Raw genomic sequence first — 26,086 nt, forward strand, 5'->3', positions numbered from 1 at the left:
ATGGCATACCACAACAAATATAAGTGCAATCATGTGGTTTTTTTTTTTAAAGAAAAATATATACTATACAACATAATACAGGTAAGGTACCTGTTATCCAGAATGCTCCGGTTTTCGGATAATGGATCTTTTCATAATTTGGATCTAGAAAATAATTTAATCATTAAATAAACCCAATAGGCTGGTTTTGCTCCAATAAGGAATTAAATATAAATTAGTTTGGACAAAAGGAAAAAAGGAAATCATTATAAAAATGTGAATTATTTGGATAAAATTGAGTCTATGGGAGATGGCCATCCCATAATTCAGAACTTTCTGGATAACGGGTTTCCCCCGACAATGGATCTCATACCTGAACAATATTTCATTACTGTAGTCTGTATATTTACTTACTGTCCTACAACACATTTTACAATGAGTTTTTCCAGGGGGTGTAAATTGTCCTCAAAAATTAATCTAAAGGCTAATAGAAAGTGTTATATATTTCTAGCCACAATTGTCAGCAGTTTGGGTGGGTTGCTGGCATGTCTGGCAGGTACCATTTCCTCGTATTCATGTATTTAGAATGTGGTGCTGGGCAGTTAGGGTGGGTGGAGTGCACAGGATTATTGGTTGTAAGTACACCTTTACATGAAAGAACACAGACATGTATGTGTGCAAGTCAGTCCCCCCCATAATGTGCCAATTCTGCCTAGGATCAACACAGTGCGACCTGAGCAGACCAGACCTTCAGACTTGCTCCTCGGTATCACAAGATACACTTGTATCCATGGCCCCTTCTTTATAAAAGCAACTGCAATGCCACCCTCTCCTGGGAGACTTAACCCATCGTAAACTGGGTTTGTTGAAATGATAAGCCCTTTTCTCTTTTTTTATCACACCTTTATGCTCTTGAAGCTGATGGCTCTCCACATATAGCATCTCTTTTGTGCAAATAAACAGGCAATGAAAGGAACATCTGTTGTACCAATATTTGAGCGCTTATTTCTGGCCCTTTATTAGATGAGTACTTCTACTTGAATTCCACTTGGCTCAGTTGGCACACATTAGTCTTCTGCGAATTTTTTCTTCTTGAAAGATTTTGTTACCCGTATCTGCTATTACCAAGACGTATACTGTCTTTTGTAATCCCGTTCCATTGCTCTCAAGATCTCTCAGCGTTTAAGGATAATTCTCGTAACTCTGCTTCTTTAATTCTTGAAATATGTACAAATTATGTTTCCCAGCATTCTATCCAGTTGTTGTACCTGCTTCCAGACAGGAGTTCAAATCTTCTCAGGATACTCTCTGATGGACTGTAGTCTTCATTTGATCCATCATCTGTGTCATGAGTATGTAAGACTATGTGATCTCTGACATTCCTTCTAATTCTCACGAGCTTACTCGTAGTTAATGAGAGGATAGTATTCAAAGGGTAGAAGCTTGACTGTGTTAATACATTATTCCTGCCGATTATCTTAGAAAGCAGCTCTGTTATCAACTTGACTATTTCCTTTTCAGCCAAAACGTGAATTTTCAATTGTCTGATCTTACAGGTAGAATGTGACTATAAATTGTGATTGTAAATTGTGATCTTTATTATTAAAGGCAACAGGTACAGGTTGCAACTGACAAATTGCTGATTTCCTCATCGCCAGCTTCAAGCTTTGACAGTGAATGAGCTTTGAGTGGTGACTGAGACAATATTTAAAACACATTGATTAAAAAAATCAGCCAATTTCTTTCAAAGGGAATGTGCAGCAGTCAGGTGGCACATGTCCTTATGGAAATAAAGTGCATGTGTGAATCAGCCTCACCTTCTCACTTTTTAAATTTGAATATATGTTGTATTTGTAAGGTTTTCTAAGATGTTAGAAGTTGCTAATACTGGGCTTTTGACTTTAACCATACCTCCCAACTGTCCCTTTTTCCGAGGGACAGTCCCTCTTTTGACAGCTCAACCTGCAGTCCCTCATTTGTACTGGAAAGTCCCTATTTTCTCTGCACTGAACAGCCAGAAAAAGAAACAAAGTTTCTAACTTAATTTGCTTTTAGAAGAGAGCACAGAACACCTAACAGGTGCAAATAAGATACTTTGTAATAATTTTGAGACACAAAAAAACAGTTTAGATAAGGAGAAATATTTTCAAACTTTCATAACCTGCCAAATTTTGTAAAATTAACACGGTAATTAGTGGGTGTGGCCAGAGAAAGGGCGTGGTCAAAAAAATTTGCTGCTCTATGTGAGAAAAAAATTTCTGTCCCTCTTTTTACTTCCAAAATGTTGGGAGGTATGCTTTAACAGCTCTCCTTTTTTTCTGCACTTTCTATGGTCTTCTTATATTCCATTAACCCCACCGCCTTCTTTGAACAGTCTAAAAATGCAAATATCTGCTAAATATAGAATATGCATGTTGATTGCAAAAGTGCTCAGAGAAACAACCCAAGTAAGTTTGCAGTTACGTCTGATGGAAATTTGCAGATTAAGTCACTGTGGTAATTGCTGTAGGACTCAGGACTTTGTATTATGAAAGACTTCTTTATTGCTAGGCGTTGCAGCATACACCTGGATATATTGCTGAACATCTAATAAAGATGTTATTGGCTCTGGTAATGACACTGTTACGTACCAATATATTTTAATATGTTGCTGTGGGGAATACTCTGTAATGTTGTGAATTATGATTGTGTTTTAGCTTTTATACCATTTAATGATCACCAGTAGTGATGAGTGAAATGTTTTGCCACAAAAATGAAGCCTATAGACTGTAATGGGTGCAAACATTTTTTGTGTCAAAAATTTGTTGCACAAGTTGTCGCGCGTCAAAAAAGAAAAAAAAAATCGTCACCTGTAGACTTAAATGCATTTCGATGAATTTTCGCAGTTTTGTGAATTTTCGTTGAAGCGAAACTGGTCAGATTCGCCCATCACGAATCACCAGAGGTCTATCTTGATTTACAGTAGGAAATATATAGTACGTAGTAAATATTTTTTTCGAATACTGTAAATTTAGTTTATTTATTTAAAAAAAAACAAAAACATATGCACATACATTTATTGAAGGATTATTTGCTTTGTAACATATCCTTTCAAGCCTCTTTCATAGTATGTTTCAAGATCTCTCACCACTACCATTACTGGAGCAGTATATTCAAGTTTGAATTGCAATTCAGAACACAAATGGCATATGCTCATGTAAATAGTGTATGGCTAGTAGAGCCGATCTGCTTTGATGCAGGCCCCCCAGCAAAAAACTTTGGAGGGGCTGGGTGTATAGAGATGCTTTTCCCCCCTGCCCACTCCCTGTCTTCTGCTGGCCCACTCGCCGAGCCCCGCCAGCATCTTCCACTTGCTGTGTCCTCCCTCCCCACTTGCAGGTAGAAAAACATATTGGAAGGGTTAGTTTTTTATTTTTATTTTACAGCTATAGAGGAAGCAGCCTCTTGTTCCCCGGTCCCCCTGCAACCGCAGGGTCTGCTTCCTCTACAGTTACGCCACTGGGTTGTGAGCTTTTAAAATCCTATCCATAATACATTTGTTTATATTTGTTGAGTCTTTGAATCACAGACCATCTTTGGATGGTGGTTTTTTTTTTATAGGTATATAGTGAGAATAAAGTTTGCATTAACCTTTCATACAGGGGCGTAACTACAGAGGAAGCAGACCCTGCGGCTGCAGGGGGCCCAGGTGGTATAGGGGGCCCCATGCGGCCCTACTTAATGAGCAATTTTTAATATATATTGGTAAAACAGGACAACCTCTGAGTGTTTTGGGGGCCTAATATAAATTTGCTGTGGGGCCCAGTAATATCTAGTTACGCCACTGCTTTCCTACGAGTGGCAGTTATTTCTATTTACTATTTCAAGGGGAACTATTGTGAAAATGAAAATTTAATATTAGCTTCATTACAACTGAAATACATTTTCTACATACAGGTATCCAGAATGCTGGGGTTTTCTGGGTAACGGATCTTTCTGTAATTTGGATCTTCATAAGACACAGTTCAGAGTAAAAAATAAAAGCTGGATAAATAAAAATGCAGGAAGTAGTGTTCTGTTCTGTTATATTAGACATCCAGTCACTCCAGCCTATTATAAACATTTTTTATTTTGCACAGCCTATTTACCCAGTTTTTATTTTTATACTGAAAAATTCCTTTGAGTGCTAATTAGTTAAATCCATACAAAATAATGAAAAGCAATTTAGAGTTCTATCTGTAACATACTAGACGTTAATGTACACCCCTATTAAGGTAGCTTTTTCAGTGAAGGCTGTCATAATTCAAGTTTTTTTTCCTCTGGATTATGTGTGCCCCCTTTAAAACAGATGAGTAATTGCCTGTATTGTTCATTGAAGTTGAGACGTAATGGCTTTCACGTTGGTGTGAAGAGACAGCGGATGGTCTCTGTCTGACTTTGCTACTGGAGTCTCCTCTTTATAAAGTACATATAGTCTGGTGATATTACCCTCACTTTCCCAGGGTTGCACTTGTGCAGCTTTCCTACAGAAAGTATAACAGGCAAGTGTTTAGTTTGTAGGAGAGTGCCTCTAGAAAGTAGTACGTTTATGTTTATTTACCCATGACCTCTTCCCTGCTTTTCTATTCCGGTTCTTCCAGTCTGAAACACAAATCTTTTTCATGTGTTGGAAACCTGCTGCAGTCTTGAAAAAATGAGTCCAAATCTGGGAAACGTCCTATGATTTGTACATACCCCAGGCCTTTTTTCCCCCCTGACTTCTATTTTGTAGTAGAGTTAATTTAGTCATCCAGGATATCATAGCCCACGAGTAATGTCCAAGACATTACTCACACTGTAAATAAGAGACTTCCCAGCTGTCTAATCAGGAGCACACACAAAATGACAGCTGAGGGTTAAAGCCTGAGCTGCTGTGAAAGGGCTACTACTAGGGAGACCAGAAGCTAGTAAACTGTATTACACAAGAGACCACTAGAAGTACAAGTAAGGGGCCTGTTATGCAGAATACTTTGGACCTGGGGTTTTCCGGGTAACACTACAATAAGATTTTTCTGCCTCCAATAAGGAATGATTATATTTTGTTTGGGATCAAGTACAAGCTACTGTTTTATTATAACAGAGAAAAATCAAATACTTTTTTTTTTTTTTTTTTATTTGAATAAATGGAGTCTATTGGAGAATGCCGTTCTGGATGACTGGTTTCCTGATAACTGATCCCACACCTGTAGTGCCATGTGACAGGGCTGGTTCACTAGTCCACAGGAGGGACTAAAAACACTACTTGGCACTCATGCTAGGACCATTGTGTGCTGCAATGTTTAACCAAGGATAATTACGTTAATTACGGAAAACTCATTACTACAGGTAGTGTTACCTTCCCATCACTTTTCAGCTGAACAAGTGGAATCCTAATGCTACTTGGCAAATGAGATGATACTGTCAGTGCTGCAAGATTAACATTTAATGGGATCTGAGTAGGGTTAACACTTGTCCGGTTTTGAGCTGGAGAAACTGATTTTTGGGATGGCTGTCACAGTCAAAACTGCCTGCTTTGTTTTCCTAATTGGAAAACCGGGCAGGGTTCCCTATGATTGATGTGGAGATCGGCCAATCTCCATGTCATAGCTCCGCCCACTAACCCACCTGTGCAACGTTTCCACCCCGCCCAAAATGTCACAACCCCACCCCAATTAAATCATTGGCCTGCCCAGAGTTCCCATTGGGGAAAGGTGGCAAATCTAAATCTGAGGTAGGCAGATTCATCTCGATTTGCAGAAAGGCAATTACTTGTTGTGGCATCCCCCAAAAAGAAAACAGGAAGGCATCATTGACATGTGCGGGTCATTTTAGGCTTGGGAGCAGAATTCCCCTGAGGGCACATGGAGGCCAGCTTCCTTCAGCATACCCCCCCCTCCCACAGGATCTGGCGCATGCGCGTTCTTTTTGTACTGGAGCACTAAGCGCTGTCCCTTAAAGGAGAACTAAACACTAAAAATGAATATGGCTAAAAATATATACAGGTATAGGATCCCTTATCCGGAAACCCGATATCCAGAAGCTCCGAATTACGGAATGACTGTCTCCCATAGATTCCATTATATCCAAATAATCCAAATTTTTAAGAATGATTTCCTTTTTCTCTGTAATTATAAAACCGTGGCTTGTACTTGATCCAAACTAAGATATAATTAATCCTTATTGGAAGCAAAACCAGCCTATTGGGTTTATTTAACGTTTAAATGAATTTCTAGTAGACATAAGGCATGAAGACCCAAATTACGGAAAGATCCATTATCTGGAAACCTCCAAGTCCCGAGCATTCTGGATAACAGGTCCCATACCTGTATATAAATATATTTTATATACTGAACTTATTGCACCAGCCTAAAGTTTCAGCTTGTCAATAGCAGCAATGATCCAGGACTTCAGACTTGTCACAGGGGGTCACCATCTTGGAAAGTGTCTGCGACATTCACATGCTCAGTGGGCTCTGAGCAGCTGTTGAGAAGCTAAACTTAGGGGTCATCGCAAATTATCAAGCAGAAAATTAGGTTGGCCTGTAATGTAAGCGGATACTATAAGGTGACATTTCTATTCTATGTGTACTGTATATTGTGAGTGGGTCCCTAAGCTCAGTAAGTGACAGCAGCACAGAGCATGTGCAGTGAATCAGCAGAAAAGAAGATGGGGAGCTACTGGGGCATCTTTGGAGGCACAGATCTTTACTGCTTAAGAGCTCCGGATGCCTTGGGTTGGTACAGAAGCCCAAAACATTCTAGCTACTTTTTTTAATTAGGCTTTAGTTCTCCTTTAACTTAGCAACCCTAGGCCGGGGCCTTTGTAACGTCGCCGCAAATTCCGGGTCTGACAGAAGGGTTGTTGCTTTTATCGCAGGCAGAAAACAACTGTTTTGGAAAGGCTCCTCTCATATTAATCTATTTTTATATGTGCTTTAGGCCTTCCTATACTCACTTGAGTATTTCTAAGCAGAGGCCTAAGCAGAGAGCTTTTTCTTCCCTCATATAGGCACCAGGTAATAGCAGCATAGGCATTTTTTCCCTATATTTTTGGAATGAATACATATGGGAGCGTTTATCATTATCCAGAAAACTCAGATTTATGGAAAAGGCTTTCTCCTATAGACTCCATTTTATCCAACAAATTTTTAAAAAGGATTTCCTTTCTCTCTGTAATAATAAAACCGTACCTTATATTTGATCCAAACTATCATATAATTAATCCTTATTGGAAGCAAAACCAGCTCATTGAGTTTTAATGTTTACATGATTTTCGACTTGACTTACAGTATGACGATCTGTTATATGGGAAAACCCCAGGTCCCGAGCATTCTGGACAACAGGTCTCATACCTGTACTGAAAACAGTTTGTTTGATTTTTGTCTCTTTCCCCTGCTTTCAAGACACACTAATACTTTTTAGCATGCCTCTACCACCTTTTACTTTGCGGACAACTGCTGCACAATACAGTTCTTAGTGGGTGAAAATAATTTTCTTATAATGGTGTTATTTGAGTATGTAGGCTAAATTTCTATTAATATCCAAACTGCCTCTGTTGGAGCTATGTGGATGCTAAATCTAGCTTACTTTTATCCATTCCTATCTATAGTTTGGCCTCTTGCACAGATATCTTTCTACCCTCTCTGGGTCCTCCACCCCCGCACTCCTTTTCCCTGAGCCCAGAGGAAGTGTAGGAGTGTGGTGATTGTATGTATGGAGTAATCCTGACGCTCTCATGTTTCCTCGGGGTGTGCGTGCCAGGTCTGGACACGGTTTCCAGGGGCTGCTTTTAGTGAGATTGTTTTGGCACCAAAATCACTGGATGTGAGGGAGCACAGTGCCCTTTATTCACTTTATTGGCTGCAGGAATGTAACTCACTGTTGTAAAGAATGTCACAGTTGTATTCAGTTCCACTCATTTTTATTTTTATCACTTTTATTGCTATCGCTTGCTACAAGCTTTCGATCTTTCCATTGCTGGTTGCCTTACAGAGTTGCACACTGTGGTGGATACAGCTGTAATGAGTACAAAGTGGTGGCAATGGTTAAAAATTCACAGTCCATTAATTAGAACCTATATATTTGTGCTGTTTTATTCCTCTTGCTTTCACGGGCATCAGAATATAATGTGTGTGCAAGTCCATGCCTGCAAAGAAACGGCTGTACCTTTATAATGTATTTCTATTGGGTTTGTTTAATGTTTAAATTGTTTTCTAGTAGACTTAAGAAGATTCAAATTACAGAAAGATCCATTATCCGGAAAGCCCCAGGTCCCGAGCATTCTGGATAACCTGTATAAAACAAAATGCACCATAAAAAGGTCTAAAATAAATGGCTAATTTATCAAGGGGTGTTTTATTTCACACCAGATTTGTCCCTGTTATTTTACATTAAGGCAGAAGTCACTCTAAGAAAAACTGCGTAAAGAATTTCACGCTGGTGATTTGAGGTGTATTATCCCTCCGTTTTTTACACTGCATAATAAATATGCCCCAAAGTCTACTGTCAGGAAACAAGTTTGGCCCATATCTGCTCCATATGTGTGTGTGCGCATTGACAGGACTGTAATTTGCCTGTCGTTGTACACACGGAGCAGATTTCAGCCATCTGGTAATTCTTCTGATTCAGTGGTGGAATTGGAAAGATGGTAGCAAAGATGTCTGTATAAACAGCAGCTCAGTTCTCTTAGGCTAGTGTCACACAGGGCTGATGTTGGCCTATGGAAAAGTGCAAGCGGAGATTCAGCCTCTACGCTACAATCGGTCCCTTACCTTGCCTGCACCCATAATAATTGTGTCAGCCCAGCTGCAGGCGCACACATGGCGGAATTTGAATCTGCAATGCGAACGTTCGTGTTGGTAATAAAAGTCAAGCAAACCACAGTATGTTACTGTAATATCCTCTGTCTATAAGCGTGAGTTGTATGTAAGCCAGGTGTATGTAACTAGAGGACTCGTAGAAACAATTCATAGGATCTATAAGTTAACATAAGAAGCCAGCTTAATATGCTTTAAAATTCTGTTTGTCATCCAATATTTTGGCTATCCTCATTTAGTCATATTTCTCATCCTGTGGGTGTGTACACAGCAGTTAGTTTTGACCCTTGTCTGTGTATCCAGACCTCCATAACTGTGCCTGGGAACAGAAAAACACTCAGCTCAGCTTGAAAACACACCTGTTTTTCCCCCTCCATGATTATACATAGATCTGTGTTGCTCATATTAAGCAGGGAGCAGTCCTGTTTAGATCATTTAGATCGCTGCCTAGGAGTAATCTTAGACTCTCATCTGTCTTTTTCACCACACATTCAAACACTTGCAAAATCTTGCCGTATTCAACTGCGCAACATTGCTCGAATACGACCCTATCTCAGTTCAGAATCAACTAAAACACTGATTCAGTCTCTCATCATCTCCCGCCTTGATTACTGCAACTTACTCCTCACAGGTATTCCAACAAGTCACCTTTCACAACTCCAATCTGTTCTAAACGCGGCCGCTAGACTCATTCATCTAGCTCGCCACTCAACATCAGCTGCTCCCATTTGTATGTCCCTTCACTGGCTCCCAATCTCTTCTAGAATCAAATTCAAATTACTTACACTCACATTCAAGGCCCTTAATAATGAAACCCCTCCCTATATTTCATCTCTAATCTCCAAATACACTCCTTCACGAAACCTACGCTCTGCTTCTGATCTTCGCCTCACTTCTCCTCTGGTCACTTCTGCCCATTCTCGTCTACAAGACTTCTCTCGGGCTTCTGCTTTTCTCTGGAACTCTCTGCCACAAGCTGTCAGACTTTCTCCTTCCTTCCAAACTTTCAAGCGCTCCTTAAAGACCCATCTGTTTAAAGAGGCCTATTCGTTGTACCTTAATTAATCATTGCTGTATCAAAAATGACAAAGTGTTTATATAATCCTAATGTCTCAACTGTACCCTAACCTTTTAGTTTGTAAACCCCATTGTACTCTGTAATCCTTGTCTGTTAGCCACCATTTATTCCCTGTTTGCTATAACTGCAGTAAAGCACTGCGTATCTTGACAGCGCTATATAAATAAATGATGATGATGATCATTTGGAGTTTATTCTGCATTGTCACTATATAGGAGACAAGGAGGAATAAAGCCTAAGAATGATAATGGGCTAGAAATGCTGTCTTTTATATGCTGAAATTACTGTACCAGCAAACAGGCTCAGCAGACCTATACGTAATGTTCCAAGCCTTCAAAGTTGTCCACAAGAGCTCATCATCTTGGATCCCGTTAGGCCATCTTTTTAGTGTTTGTGTGACTGTAGTCAATTTTCTTGGGGCAGCTGTTGAGAAACTAAGCTTAGGGGTTGTCTGAAATCATCATGAGACTGTGAGGTTTGTCTTTAATAGATGAAAAAGTTGCGAGTTGAAGGTCATTATAATAGGTTAAAATGGTTGGATACCTGTCTCTGCTTTCACGAACAGGAAGGGGCATTACTCTCCATCTATTCCCCCTGACCCATTCAACCCATTTTTCACTGTGTTTACTTGGAGTAGACTGTTCAGGTATCTGCTTTAACAAGGAAATATGTTTATATTACTGTACTCTTGACCCTTCCTATGACCATATGCAGACTGTGCATTATCTAATTCTTGTTCTGTAATACAGCGTTTTACAAATGAAGACCATTTGGCTGTCCACAAGCACAAACATGAAATGACTTTAAAGTTTGGACCAACAAGGACAGACTCTGTGATCATTGCAGGTATTGTGGTCATTCGAGATATTGGGGGTTATGTAATAAAAGGCACTTCGTTTCCCCTGCAGCAGTAACCCATAGCAACAATCAGAAGGTAGAAATTGCTGGTCACCTGTTCAAAAGCAAGGCTCCTATTGGTTGCTATGGGTTACTGCTCCTGGGCAAACTTAGTGCCTTTTATTGCATATGGGGGATTATATCTAATGTAGGATTAGCAATATTGGTTTGGGTGCTTTTTAGACATTTTTATGTTTTTAGTGTAAAGCTTTGTCATTTTCTTGCATTTGCATCTTTCAGCTTGACACTTTAACAATGTGCTTCATATGCAATATGTTTATTTTAATAAAGAGCGGTGTATTTGCAGAAGGCTGCAGCTGTCTACTTTTCTGTGGGATTTTGTGCTTAAGGAGTCTTTTTTTTTTTTTCTGTTCAAAACTCCAGATCAAACTCCAACCCCAACACGCTTCCTAAAGAATTGTGAAGAAGTGGGATTGTTTAATGAGATTGCCAGCTCATTTGAACATGATTATAAAAAAGGAGCAGACGATGAAGAAGACAAGAAGGTGAGTACAGTATTTATCTTCTATGACCTATACATCATAAGGGGGAAACAGTGATCTTTTTGCTGAAAAAACCTCTAGCCAACGCTGGGCTCCCTGCACTGGATGAAGCTGCTGGTGCAGGGGGTCCATTTTGGGGCATACACATGTGCATAATGAGCATGTTCCCCTTCTCCATCATTACACAGGCTTGTGATCTTTGATGTCTCATTCTGAATCACTCATATGTGCCTAATATGTAGTTTGGGGCAATATAGATCTTATAGTTTATTTTAGAGTTTATATGCCAGTATGTTCTTCTATCAATGCAGAATGCAGGACCACTGGACATGTCTCTGCCATCCACCCCTGACATAAAAATCAAGGAAGAGGAACCAGTAGACATAGACTCATCCCCACCTGACAGCCCAAATTCTCTTTCTGACGAAGAGGTATGATGCACTACCGTTATGTGCAAAATGCTCCAGAGTATGATAGGAACGTGCACTGCAGGAAACATCTCTAATGACCTAACCTAACCTAAATTATATATATTTTTTAATACATTTTTTTATGTAATATCTATGCTAAATATATACTCGGCTATACCAACTTATCACTGCCTAATAGTGCTTATACTCTTGATATTTGTGCATTTATCAGTGGTATAGTGACTTATAAAAAGGGCTTTAAAATGTGAAAGCTTAATTAAATGTTTTTCCTTTGCCACACCAGTCTTTTTGAATATAGAACTTGATGAATGTGTACTGTGTTTCTATGTATGTGTGTATGTAGATAGATGGATGGATGGATATATGATAGATGGATATATGATAGATGGATATATGATAGATGGATATATGATAGATGGATATAAGATAGATAGATAGATAGATATAGAAACAGACAGACAGACCGATAGATAGATAGATAGATAGATAGATAAATAGATAGATAGATATAATTAAAAAGATGTTTAATTAAGAACCATGCTTTCAATTTGTCATGAGAAGGCTTAAGCCTTCATTATTTTATGTCTGTACTGCAAATGATGTTGCAATTTATTTTGCTCTGGTTAAGGTGCCACTGAAGCCACAGGTCAGCTCTACTCCCACTCCGACAATAGTTCGGCCTGGCTCTCTACCCCTCCACCTGGGCTACGACCCCCTGCATCCTACACTGCCTTCCCCCACGTCTGTCATCACACAGGCTCCGCCATCCAACAGACAGCTGGGGTAAGGCAGCTGTAATGGAAATTTCTGTTATCTTCTTATGTTGTCATTTACATTGAATAACACATTTCATCACCACTCTTATTCTAAAGTTCTCTCTCATCCCATGACTCACTTTTATTACTTTCTTTTTTCTCTTCTTCATCCTCCCATCTTAGTTTTGTTGTCTTCCATTCCTTCATAAAGTTCTAGCACCTCCGTGTTTCATTCTGTCTTCTCTATTATCATTAACCTTGTATTTTCCGCAATTTAAAGTATTACAGTGAGCTTCTTTATGTGTTACAGTTCTCCAGGCAGCTCTGTCCCACTAATGATGCACCTGGGAAATGGGCATGCTGTACCTTTCCTGCCAGGTCCCCACTTACAGATGCCCTCCGTTATATCGGTATGGATTTTTGCTGCCTGCATATTCTGTATTTTTGTTGAAGTCCTTTATTTGACTAATGAACTCATGAGTTACTTGTATGCTTTAGCTGGCAAGGCCTTTATCCATGGTGCCTAACATTCCTGGAATCCCTGGTCCCCCAGTGATTGGCGGTGGAGGACATATATCTCCTTCAGGCCTTTCTCTCTATTCAGAGGCCAAAATGGTAAGTGCTGTTATGACATTAAAATAGTCTATACCCCGTTCATAGGCAGACATTTCAAAATTACATTAAAACTGATGGAAGGACATTGGTTTACCAAACTGAAGGCTTTCAGGCACAGAATACACTTATGCTTGACTTGAACTAGTCTGTTCCTCATTATTATATCAAATTTATTTTTACATTAAATTAATTTCATTTAAATGAATATAAAAAAATTCTTAAGACCGTACTGGGAGATGATTATATATATATATATATATATATATATATATATATATATATATATATATATATATATATATATATATATATATTTTATCTAATTTGCCTTTTACAGAGACTTAAAGCCTCACTAACCCAACAGACCCCATCTTCTCTAAATGGAGGCATGGCAATGGTTACATCACGGCCTGAACAGAGCCAGATACTTGTCCAGCACCCAGATGCGCCATCTCCCGCACAGCCTCAGGTGATCATAAAGTGAACTTCTTTATGAGAAATAAAAATTATTTTTCTTGAATGTGTGTCATTCTGTTTCAGTGGCACCAACCTTTGCTTACTGCTGAGCTGCCACTCAACGTAATGTTTGATATAGTGCTTTCCTAGTTAGTGTGAATGGGTTTGTGCTATTCTCTTTCAAGAAGGTTCAAGAAGGGAATCTAAAGTATATGGTATTGGAAACCTTTTTTTATTTAGGAGGGGTTCCACTCTTGTGGAATTGAGTAAACGTTTTTTTACATAGCAGTTGCAAATATTTTTCCTGCCTTGTGTTACTGAAAAACCCTGGCATCCTCCAGAGCCCCTGCTTTTATATTAGCAAACTGTAAAATGGTGGATCTGCAATGAAATGTGATGTCCTTACGCTACCACTATGCTTTAATTTTATTCACTTTGAGCATAATGAGGTTGTTAAACCTCCCACCAGGCTGCAACATAGATAATCTGCAGTTATTTAAAAAAAAAAAAGTGTGAAAAATCTTGGCATACTATACACCTATTGCATTTATTTTCTTTTAATAGTCGTGTTACTGACTTAAGATAGCGTTACGCTCTTCATATATCTGATCTAGTAATAATTACTAGCTAAATACCATATATGCAAAAGTTATCAAACAAAAATCTTGTACATATTCTAGGGTTTCCATTGGCTTAAGACTGGCATGACCTCAGAATGCATTATAGTGCAAGAACCGTACAGGATTTCTATATTTTTAAATACATTTTCCCAGATTCTTAAGAATCAAAACAATAAATACAGTAACAAATAAATAGACTCTTCAGTAAAAGTGAACGTTTCTGATGACATGCTTTATTTTATTTTTTTTCAGTTCTCCCCTGCACAACCCACTCCAAGTACAGGAGGTAGAAGGCGCAGAGCAGCCGATGAGGATCCAGATGAACGCAGACAGAGATTCCTAGAACGGAACAGAGCAGCTGCCTCCCGTTGTCGTCAGAAGCGCAAGGTCTGGGTGTGCTCTCTGGAGAAGAAGGCAGAAGGGCTGACCACTCAAAATGTCCAGCTTAATGTAGGTCACTTTTTAGCATATGTAGGGATATTGTTCTTAAAGTCCAAGTCAGCAGTTCCTTTAAACACTCTTGTTTTCTACCTGCAGAATGAGGTGTCTCTTCTTAGGAATGAAGTGGCCCAGTTAAAGCAGCTGCTGCTGGCCCACAAGGACTGTCCTGTAACAGTGCTGCAGAAGAAGAATCAAGTTTATTTGGGTGAGTGTCACAAACCAAAAAAAAAAACGAAATAATTGAAGTTAAAATATATTAAAATCTGAGACAAATGTAAGGGAAAATACCTGTGGTTATGGTGCCTCCCTATAATTATAACTCAGTCATATAGATTGAGTAGATAATTTCCTGTGTGTGCCATAACCATGTTGATTTTCATAGACTTTTCTCTGAGTTCCTGGCCACCTGTCTCCATACAAAGGCACTAGCAAGAACTACCAGAAAATGCTTCAGGTACAAGTCTTAGCTGTAGTGTAGTTAGAGATATAAGTGCTCATTTACCACTGAACTGCAGTTATGACCTTGGGGGGAAAGTTGAAGTCATTGTTCGAATTGGTGCCATTTATTAAAGGTACAGTTGGGAGCCTGAAGACAAACAAACAACTGTGTTGTACTCAGCAATTCCAGTGGTTGTCGCCCTTGTGGGAGGAGATTTTGTTTGAGTAATAATGTCCCATGTTTCATTACCCTTAGACTTGGTTAAGCTCAAAGTAATGTGGGGAAGCCTAGTATTGGGCATATGGTCTGATAAGCCATGTCACTGAATAAAAACAACAATATAGCAGTTTAATTTAGTTTGCAGAAGTATTGCTTATGAATTATGTTTTTTCCTGTTGCTTTACTTGGTATATATTTCATTAGAAAAGTTTACGGTGTAATGTCTTAATTTTTCCAACGTATACTAGCCTGCAGCAGCCAATCGGATGTTTATTTTCGAATAGCTGACCAGTAATTGCTACCTGCTGATTGGTTGCTGTGGATTATTATGCTGTGCTGTGTAAAATCTTAAGACCGTTTTTTACATTACCCTGATAATATTTAAACTCTGTTGTTTTAATTAAATTTTAGAAAACTTAAAGGACACCTGTGATGTAACTGGATCTCCAGGGCCAGTTAATCAGCACAGCTCCTTGACTGCTGCCTCCCCCAATGGCCTCCGTTCTCCGGCTGAGCACATGGCCACCTCCGTGCTCACACAAATGGCCAGCCAAAGGACAGATGGCCACAGTCAGATTCTGCAATCACACGTCATCATGTCACCACAGTCCCAGGCAACCAGCAGATGATGTAACAGTTATTTGACCTAGAACTAACCAATGGAACTTCTCAGCCCAAGAGACTGAGCAACAAAAACTAAGCCCCAGTAACGAATGGGCAGATCCGGATTATAAATATATAAGCATATATATTTGGTTTTTAAAGTTCGGTATGGGGAGTGTAGGGAGACTTAAATTACACATACAGAGATACACAGATTTCAAGTGATTAAAGCACTAAAGATCCCAACAGGTCAAAGCACTAACATACTGGCAATCATGAAAACAAGGGCTTCGTGCACTAATGGACATCCTTTAAAGACACCAGAACACACACCATGTGGCTTACTACAATTGCAGTCCTGATGTTTACTTGAGCAAATGGGACTTCAATATAAGGTTTAAGCATTTCAGTGCCAGCAGGGTGGGTTTTTCCCCTGGTGCTCCTTGCCTGAGCACTGCACCTTCCCTTATTTCAGGCCGACTATTACAGTCTACCTTATTACTCAGTGCGACTCTTCCACATCTCTTCATCCTTATCTCTTCATTATTTACTCCCTGGGAAAAAAGCAGTGGCATCCAGCCTCTAACTGTCCATGGCATTTCATTGTTGTGGCTACTCAGTGGATACATATTGTGGTCAAAAGATCCAACAATCTACTTCATCAGAATTCATTTTTATTAGGGATTTATTTTGCAAAGGATCTTGAAGCATGCAAGGTGCTGAAGGGTCCCAAGACACATTGCAGAGCAATGCGGAGCAGTCCCCCTCACCTATGCAAGGATTTCTGGAGTCATGGCCTTTCCAAGCCATCGATATAAGACAAGGAGCAGCACGCTGAACATATTGCAGCACTACCTATTGTCCATGCAACTTGGATTTAACAAGGCAGTCTCCATTGCTTTAGTTTCCTAACAGCTTAACTGTTATTGTTGTTCTTGTTAAACAGGCTGGGTAGCACAGTCTTCCATGGAGACATGCAGCTAATATGTGTGCTACTTTAACCCTTGGATTTACCATTTTGAAGCCTATCTCAAACACTAAATATAGCCAGCTATGTAGTCCCTGGAGCGTTATTATAAGTCTTCCAATCTCAATCTGCTGATGAGTGACTGATGCTCTGACATATTTCTCTCCTAAGGATCCTGCCTGTTCAAGGCAATTCACCTTTTAGTGTAGGTCTGTCTATTAAACGACTAAATGAAACTTCACCCTTCACCATCTTTATACATAACAAGAAATGAAACTGTGGAAATTGTTGTCCGTGCGCAGTTCCTTTTCATGTTGCCTAGTAAGATCATCTGCAGAGGCTTTGTACCGTTGGATTGAGGATTGAACTTGTGTATTTACAGGTTGCTTCCTGCTCCTCACTATACACAGTATAAAGAGAATTACATCTATGGTCCTCCATCTATCCCACCTATACTTGTATCAGTGATGTTTTTCCCCCTAACTCTTACCTTTCTTTATTTCAGGTATTTTGGCTATGCACCGTGAGAGTTTTTTTTGTTTGTTTTTTTTACACAGAACTCTCACATTGTAATCACAGCAAAGGACGGCATGGTTCTTGATGAATCCAAATTCTGTCCTGTTGCTCTGTTGTGCCTCTTCCTTGTTTTAATGAGTGCTGCATGATACTCTTACAGAGACCATTTGCCAGCTTTTATTAACAAATGAGGAGCTATGTTTTCTCAGTGAAGACGCTTACTTTATCATGTGGATCTTGTTATATAACTTTAAAAATGTACCTAGTGTTGCAGGAAGGTCAGTGCAGCATCAGCTTCTGTTCAATGGTTAGATATGGTGAATGTTGGGATAGGTGTTTTATTTTTACCAGCTGACGGTCTTTACTATATTATAATTACAGTTAGTGGATGAGCACCATAACAACACTACACTTAATACTGTATTATTCTAATCATGAAATGACTTTGCATATATCCCTCCTCTGAAAAATTCTCATGATAGGCGTGTGTTGGAAATGCACTTCCCTGTAGGGTAAGTGTAGTCTGTGTGTTTATTGTCCTGGTTTCTGATGCTTTATCCTTGCGCCTTCTCCAGTTATCTCAGGTCTACAGTACTGAAAGTCAGTATTTTAAAGTTATTTTATATTGCTCTGACGGAATCAATCGTAGAAATCTTGGTTCTGTTAATTAGTGATGTGCAAGTCAACTAAAACTGAACTTGCCCCAGACCCTAACACAGCCCAGCAGTGCCCGCACCTGACCCTTACCCCAGACTTCATTTATATATGCGTGTCTGGCCCGCTGTGACATCACTGAAGGGGTGGGGCATGTCCAGCTTGTGTATTTAAAAGAGTGTACATGGAGGTGGAAGGGGGGCAGTAGAAGGTTGTGGAGCAAGGTGGATGTAGCCTGCACCCGCAGCCCGAAAACATTGTGCACAAGTTGGCCTGTTAATGGTGTACAGTAAGTAGCAATATAAAAACCCATGCTGAGAGCCAGGTCTAACTTTATACACGTATGGGACTCGTTATCCAGAATGCTTGGGGGTTTCCAGATAACTGATCTTTCTGTAATTTGGATCTTCATAACTTAATTCTACTAGATAATCCTTTAAATATTAAATAAACCCAATAGGCTGGTTTTGCACCAATAAGAATTAATTAGATTTTAATTTGGATCAAGTACAAGTTACAGTTTTATTATTATAGAGAAAAAGAAAACCAGTTTTAAAAATGTGGAGTCTTTCAGAGCTTTCTGTATGATGGGTTTCCGAGTAACTGATTCTGTACCAGTATATACATTTCAGCACATGGTAAAAACAGTATATCCTGGCATGTTTAATATAACTGAAAAGAACTGTAAAATATTGACACTGCCGAGAAGCAGAACTGGTTAAATCTCTGAATAACTGAGAAATCCTCAAATTAATGTTTCAATTAAAGGACCAGTAAAATCCAGATGAAATGAAGGTTAGTCACATGACTTCACATACCAATGATTTCTATCCTGAGCATGTAAATTTTTTTTATTATTGCAGCCTGTTTAGCGTCAGGGCTGCTAATGCCACACACAGTTAACTTTTTCGTGGATTCTTGGATAAGATCTGTATCAATGAACTGCCCCAAAGACCCTGCCAAATGAAACTAATGGCATTTAAATAATTTCTAGAACTAGTGCATAATATTCAAGTGAGCATTTTCATTTCTTGGTGTGACTGGTCCATCAATGCTATGTCATCAGGGCAGCCATCAGGGGGGGGACAGGGGTGAGAGTTGTAGGGGGCCCCGAGGGTAAGGGGGCCACGCCACATTTACTTGATTAACTGGGGCCCCCATCTTTCTGAGAGCTGCTGACTTTGGGAAGGTATGGACGTTTAAGGGGCCCTGGCCACCAATTTTCTTATAATGTGGGGGCCCTGGCCACCAATTTTTTTTTCTCATGTGGGGTCCTAGCCACCAATATTTTTTAAAGGGGGGGCCCTGGACACAAATGTTTTATGGGGGGCCATAACCACCATTATCTTTTTATTTTTTATTAACATGTGGGAACCCTAGCCACCAATATTTTTTATTGTTTTTTTACTGTGTGGTGGGGGCGGACCTGTGGGGTGGGGAGGGCGGACCTGTAGGTGGGGCTTGCGGTGGGCGCAGCCCAGGGGGCCCAGGAAATTTTGTCGTATGGGGCCCTGTGATTTCTGATGGCGGTCCTGTATGTCATAGGGTGTTGTATTGTAACAGGAGTAGATATATACCTTGCAACCAATCTGCAAATAGCTGATGCCTAAATAAGGCATGGTCCTTTATTTCTTTCATACATTGAACTATAAGCCATTGTTCTTCAGAAACCTTCTTTGAGCAAGAGAAGACGTTACATTGCACAGCAGTTGTAGGTGAAAGTGTATAACAAACTAGTGATCGTTGTTAGCATGGTACTTGCCATGGAAAACACCTAGGGTTTGGAAGCTTAAAAGTCTGATATACTAACAAAAGAAAGATGTACCTTGCTTGCAAAAAACCCTCAGGTTGGTGCCCTGAAAAACAAGGGCAATACCCATTAAATACCTTACCCTATAGATGAAAATATGGTATATCCATAGGAACCTTCTAGGATTTGCTAATCATTTGATTTTCTCATATAAAATGTGTTTCTTGGTGTAATTGATGAGGTTTGCTGGTACTTTAGCTTTGCTTAATAACTGAGGCTATTGGTGTTATCTCCTCTTGCTCTTTGTACTGTGCTACCCAATGCATGTACCTTGTGTTTGCAGCAAACTCTATATATAGTAAGTGATTGGTTATAATATTTTCTATGTGCCCAATTTTTTATCTTAGAATGGCAAAAGTAGAGATACACACCGGTGCAACTGTTGTATTCATTTGTACGAACTCCCCATTCCAGATACCCTACTAATGTACAGTGTTTTATATTACTTGATTTAATAATAATAGGAATTAAAATTATTAATGACATAGTGATATCATTACATTGCATTTTATGTGATATCAAATATTTTTTAAAAACTATATCAGCACAGGCATGATTTGTACGTAGACCGTTGCCCCAAGCTGAATACATGAGCCCTAATGACTACAGAGGCATTTAATCAATAGCAGTAGTAGCCATATTTACACACTTGCATATTTATGTCCAGGTGTGTGCTAGTTATATACCAGTTGCAAATTTTCTAAACAAAATCCACCAAAACGTCTCTTCTCAACCTGGCCGGAGGTTGAAAAGGTACTTGAAGGCCCAAACCTGCTCTGTACTTTCATCTGACATCAGAGATGACATCTGCGGTTGGGGGGGTCAGGGTTTGGGAACACTTGGAGATGTGGACCCAAGTGCAGCTCAGACTTCTGGTGTGGGAAATCCCAACCTATGCCTAAATGCCAAACTGTGGCCCATTTTTTCAGCTCCAACCCACCCTACTCCGCAGGTTTTGGGCCTGACCACACATCACTAGTCTATACATTATAAAGTGACTTTTAACACCCCTTCCCCCCCCCCTTTTAATAAAATTGTATCGGTTTTCACCTTTATATCCAGAAGGTTTTGTACTGGTAAATTAAAATTATATTGGCAGTAACACTAATAGCTTATAATTATTACAACTAATTAGGGATGCACCGAATCCAGGATTCAGTTTCGTTATTCTGCCTTTTTCAGCAGGATTCGGATTCAGCAGAATCCTGCCAGGCCGAACCAAATCCTAATTTGCATATGCAAATTAGGGACAAGGAAGGGAATTTGCGCCAGCGTCCAATTCGGGGTACCTCGTTTTTGCGCACTGGGCTCGGCGGGCCAGTGCAGGAGTTTCCGCAAGGTCTGGGTGGGCTCTCTAGAGAAGAAGACAGAAGGGCTGACCACTAAAAATGTCCAGCATAATGTAAGTCACTTTTTAGCATATGTAGGGATATACTGTGGATCTTAAAGTCCAAGTCGGCAGTTCCTTTAGACACTCTTGTTCTCTACCTGCAGAATGAGGTGTCTCTTCTTCGAAATGAAGTGGCCCAGTTAAAGCAGCTGCTGCTGGCCCACAAGGACTGTCCTGTAACAGTGCTGCAGAAGAAGATTCAAGTTTATTTGGGTGAGTGCCACAAACCACAAAAGCTTAAGACAGTTTTTTACATTACCCTGATAATATTTAAATTCTGTTTTAATTACATTTTAGAAAACTTAATGGACACCTGTAATGCAACTGGATCTCCAGGGCCAGTTAATCAGAACAGCTCCTTGACTGCTGCCTCCCCCAATGGCCTTAGTTCGGCTGAGCACATGGCCGCCTCCGTGCTCATACAAATGGCCAGCAAAAGGACAGATGGCCACAGTCGGGTTCATCACAGGTCATCATATTACCACAGTCCCAGGCAACCAGCAGATGATGTTATTTGACCTAGAGCTAGCAAGTGGAACTTAAGAGTAGTAGTCTGCTAATAAATAATTTTATTATTGCTTTGAAGTGCGCTCTTTAAATTACTTGACCAGTGGAACTTCTCAGCCCAAGAGACTGAGCAACAAAAACTAAGCCCCAGTAATGAATGGGCAGATCCGGATTATAAATATATAAGGATTATAATATCAAAGGGGGTCGGCAGCAAATTTGGACGCACCGGCGTCCAATTCGGGGCACCTCATCTTTACACACTGGGCTCGGCGGCCCAGTGTGGGAGTGGGGCCGCGGCCCGGCGGTTTGGGCCCCTGGATTAGGGGGTTCGGCTGAATCCAAAATAGTGTATTCGGTGCATCCCTACAGCTAATAAACACCTTTTATACCACTTTTGCTATTTTTTATTTCAAAAGGGTTGCCCTGTAACATTACAACTAATATTGATATACACCAAAAAGGGAGTGAATATATGGTTTTCCTCGTGGTTTAATGGGCCAATGGAAAAAAATGCCTTCTAGGAGAAGGAATGTGTAAATTACTGAGGAGTGCCAAATGTTAGGCAAACATCAAGAAGGGTGCCAAATATCCAGAATGCTTGGGACCTGGGGTTTTCCGTATAATTGATCTTTCCATAATTTGGATCTTCATCCCTTAAATCAACTAGAAAATCATTTAAACATTAAATAACCCCAATAGGCTGGGTTTGCCTCCAATAAGGATTAATTATATCTTAGTTTGGATCAAGTACAAGCTACTGTTTTATTATTACAGAGAAAAGGGAAATCATTTTTAAAAATTTGGATTATTTCTTTTTAACAGAGACAGCCATTCCGTAATTCAGAGCTTTCTGGATTACGGGTTTACAGATAATGGATCCCATATCTGTACTGTAATTTCTTTCTTTAGAACACAGTCGGAAATTTCAGTTCATTGTAGGCCATATTACCCCAAAATATTCTGCATAGTAAAGGGTTGTACTTGTGCTTTTCATTGGATTTCTCTTGACAAACATTTTGCCTCGTTACTGCTGCAGTTATAGCAGGTCTCCTCCACTTCCAACTGTTTTTATCCATCTGTACATATTTGTCTGCTAGGTCATGTTTATTTTCTCCATTTTTGGAAGACTATTATCACACTAAAAGAAAATTAGAGAAAGAGATTAGAGACTGTGGCCAGAAAACCAGTGAATGATCTTACACAGGGCAAAAATGAAGTCTATAATAGAATTTATAGAGCAGTGTGAGAGGAAAATACACCAAGCTCCTAATATATTCAGTAGAAATTAATATATAGAATGCATAGTGGCCCTTTAAAGGTCATTATTCTATAATAAAAGATGCCCTTCTGAATTGTACTGATACTGACACCTATGCTGGCATAGTAAAATTGATTGTACATAGAATTTCACATTATTAACTGTCCTATGATATTAAGCCATGCACCTTACTGGTTTCTCTTATATTTAAACAATAGCAGAGCACCTTGGGGAAAAAATTGAAAATATTGTGGCCACACAGCCTAAAAAGAAAGAAAACTTCTACAAGACTAAAACAGCACAATCTCCCATGTGTTATGTAAAAAGGCACTAAGTTTGGCCAAGATCAGTAACCCATAGCAACTAGGGATGCACCGAATTCAGGATTCAGCCTTTTTCAGCAGGATTCGGCTGAATCCTTCTGCCCGGCCAAACCGAATCCTAATTTGCATATGCAAATTAGGGGCGGGAGGGAAAACGCGTGACTTTTTGTCACAAAACAAGGAAGTAAAACATTTTTCCCTTTCCCACCCCTAATTTGCATATGCAAATTACAATTCGATTTGCGAAGGATTCGGGGGTTCGGCCGAAATCAAAATAGTGGATTCGGTGCATCCCTAATAGCAACCAATAACATTTGTTTTTAAACACGTGACAAGTAAATGCTACCTTCTGATTGGTTGCTATGGGTTACTGCTCCTGGGCAAACTAAGGAGGTTATTTATTAGTCCAAATGCAAAAAACTGCAAAAATTTGATTTATTTTTTTTTTATAAAAAAAATTTCAGAATTTATTAAACTCCAATGATGTTAAAAGTGTGAATAAAAAAGTACTTCAACTCAGACCTGCCGAGTTTTATACAATAATCCGAAGATTTTTCAGCCAAAATTTTATTTGATTTTTTTTTTTTTTTTTTTTTTTTTTTTTACATTTTTGGCAAAATGTATTGATAAATAAGGGGAAAAACACATGCTGATTTAGTTGGAGTAGTTTTCCGAAAATACTCTATTTTCAGATAACTCCCTTAGTGTCTTTTATCATATAACCCCCAATGAGTGTTTAACGCGTATGAATATCAGTGGCTCTTTAATAATTGGCCCCCAGCAGTTATAGGCAAGAGCTTATACCAAAAGGGGTTTGTTTGCATTAAATGAGCGATCATGTAAGGAACTCTATGCCTCTGGTTCTTTTAGTTCATATCTAAATTTACTCACAGAAAGTATAATATTATTTTAACTAATACGAAAGATATGCATTTTATTTTTCTGTAAACTAAGTTGCACTTGTGAAATCACATTTCAACATTTAGAAAACGTTTCTTATATATGGAATGCCCTGTGTGACCTGGGGGAAGCAGTTTTATCCGCACATAAAAGGCACAGGTGTTCGTTTTAACTCCAGTTTTCACAAATATAATAGTGAATTATTTTTTCAAATAAAAGAAGATTTAGTTACCAGCAGGGACAATTTGAATTATCTTAAAAAATATCTACATTTCTTTTATTTCAATAAAATATTTAAAAACGAATTCAGTGGTCTGCCAAGGAATTGGCTACAGTGAAAGAATGTTGTTTAGTAGTTTGTGTTAAGCAGGGTTGGACCAGCCTGTCGGGGAATCTCCTGTTAGGTCTAATTGTATATCAAATCCCAGCAGCACTTTTGTAAATCTCATGGTGCATATAGTGGGTTCTCCACATTGGCTTCTCTTTAGTTGGCTTTATGAGGCTCAGTCCAACACTGGTCTTAATCTTTTGCAGTTGTTTGTTAGCGTTTTATTTCTGGTTGCAGCCAAAGTCTATCCCTGCTAAAGTGCAATTTCCCAGCGGGGTCAGCGACCCTAGCAAACAAGGAACAAACCTTCAGGGACTGTTGTAAGGGAATGACCACAGATACATTGCAGCACCGTACAAAAATACAGGGCTTAGATATGCTATACAGGTATGGGATCTATTATCCAAAATGCTTGCGAACTGGGGTTTCCCAGGAAAGGGATCTTTCTGTAATTTGGATCTTCATACAATACGTCTACTTAAAGTTAATTTAAGCATTTAATAAATCCAACAGGATTATTTTGCCTCTAATAAGGATTCATTATATCTTAGTTTGGATCAAGTACAAGGTACTGTTTCTTTCCTACAGAGAAAAATAATTTTCCAGATCACTGGTCTTTCTGTAATTTGGATCTTCATACCTTAAGCCTACTAAAAAAATCATGTAAACATTAAATAAACCCAATAGGCTGGCTGTGCTTCCAATAAGGATTCATCATATCTTAGTTTGGATCAAGTACACAGTACTTTTTTTATTATTACAGAGAAAAAGGAAATCATTTTGACCAATATATAGTGAATAAAGTACCCCCTCTTGTAAAATATAAGGATATTATAAGTTACCGAGGAGTTTCATGACCATATAAAAACACGAGGCCGAAGGCCGAGTGTTTTTATACAGGTCATGGAACTCCGAGGTAACTTCTAATATCCTCATATTTTACAGCAGGGGGTACTTTATTTATTATAATACACAAATTTTAGTGAGTCATGTGACAGAAATGACATCACTACTCACCGTTTATAACTGATGACATCACTACTCACCGTTTATAAGGATATAATTTACAGGATATTCATGGCTTTTGTGTATTATATATATATATACATATATACACACACACACACACACCCCTGGGGCATGTTTAGACCTTTTCCAACTGCTGTACATTGAGGAGAGGATCTTTGAGCATTTTTAGTTTGAAGAGTTTCCTATTCACTTCAATGGAAACAGAATTGTAGTATTTTGTGTGTGTGTTCTTCAGGCAGCTGGAAAGCTCCCCAGATATCATCATTTAAGCCTTGTTGAAAATATAACTTCTAATTTCTGTACTTGCATAGCTCAAATCCCAACTTCACCAAGTGCATTTATACCATTCCCAGGAACACTTGTGCCTTTAGCATGTTTTCAGTCGAACACAATATAAATCTCAGAAATACATGATTGCTTTACTTCTAATACATCTCACAACATTTAGATGCTTTGGCTTGTGCTGGTAATGGTTTCAATATGTCGATATTTGGTTGAACTTGATAAGACACCTAACACTGCTTTATTTGTATTTGGTGAATTGTCATGTCAC

General features: G+C 39.1%; 1 protein-coding gene across 4 annotated transcripts in view; it reads left to right on the plus strand.

The window, feature by feature from the left end:
* The window catches only part of atf7.L (activating transcription factor 7 L homeolog), a 52,600-nt gene extending 34,909 nt beyond the window's left edge, over positions 1–17,691 (plus strand). For 3 of the 4 annotated variants that reach the window (XM_018247562.2, XM_018247561.2, XM_041582585.1), the window contains exons 3-12: positions 10,619–10,715; positions 11,151–11,272; positions 11,581–11,700; positions 12,329–12,483; positions 12,766–12,865; positions 12,954–13,070; positions 13,408–13,539; positions 14,399–14,596; positions 14,684–14,792; positions 15,657–17,691. In XM_018247562.2, coding sequence (XP_018103051.1) covers positions 10,619–10,715; positions 11,151–11,272; positions 11,581–11,700; positions 12,329–12,483; positions 12,766–12,865; positions 12,954–13,070; positions 13,408–13,539; positions 14,399–14,596; positions 14,684–14,792; positions 15,657–15,874 — 1,368 coding nt within the window. In that variant the 3' untranslated portion in view covers positions 15,875–17,691. Of the gene's footprint in view, positions 1–10,618; positions 10,716–11,150; positions 11,273–11,580; positions 11,701–12,328; positions 12,484–12,765; positions 12,866–12,953; positions 13,071–13,407; positions 13,540–14,398; positions 14,597–14,683; positions 14,793–14,969; positions 15,611–15,656 lie in introns of those variants that run through there. The other variant, XM_041582586.1, reaches the window with a different exon arrangement.
* The last annotated feature ends 8,395 nt before the right edge of the window (positions 17,692–26,086 follow it).

The sequence above is a fragment of the Xenopus laevis genome, chromosome 2L (genome assembly GCF_017654675.1).
Source record: "Xenopus laevis strain J_2021 chromosome 2L, Xenopus_laevis_v10.1, whole genome shotgun sequence".
In the NCBI taxonomy this organism is placed as follows: Eukaryota; Metazoa; Chordata; class Amphibia; order Anura; family Pipidae; genus Xenopus; species Xenopus laevis.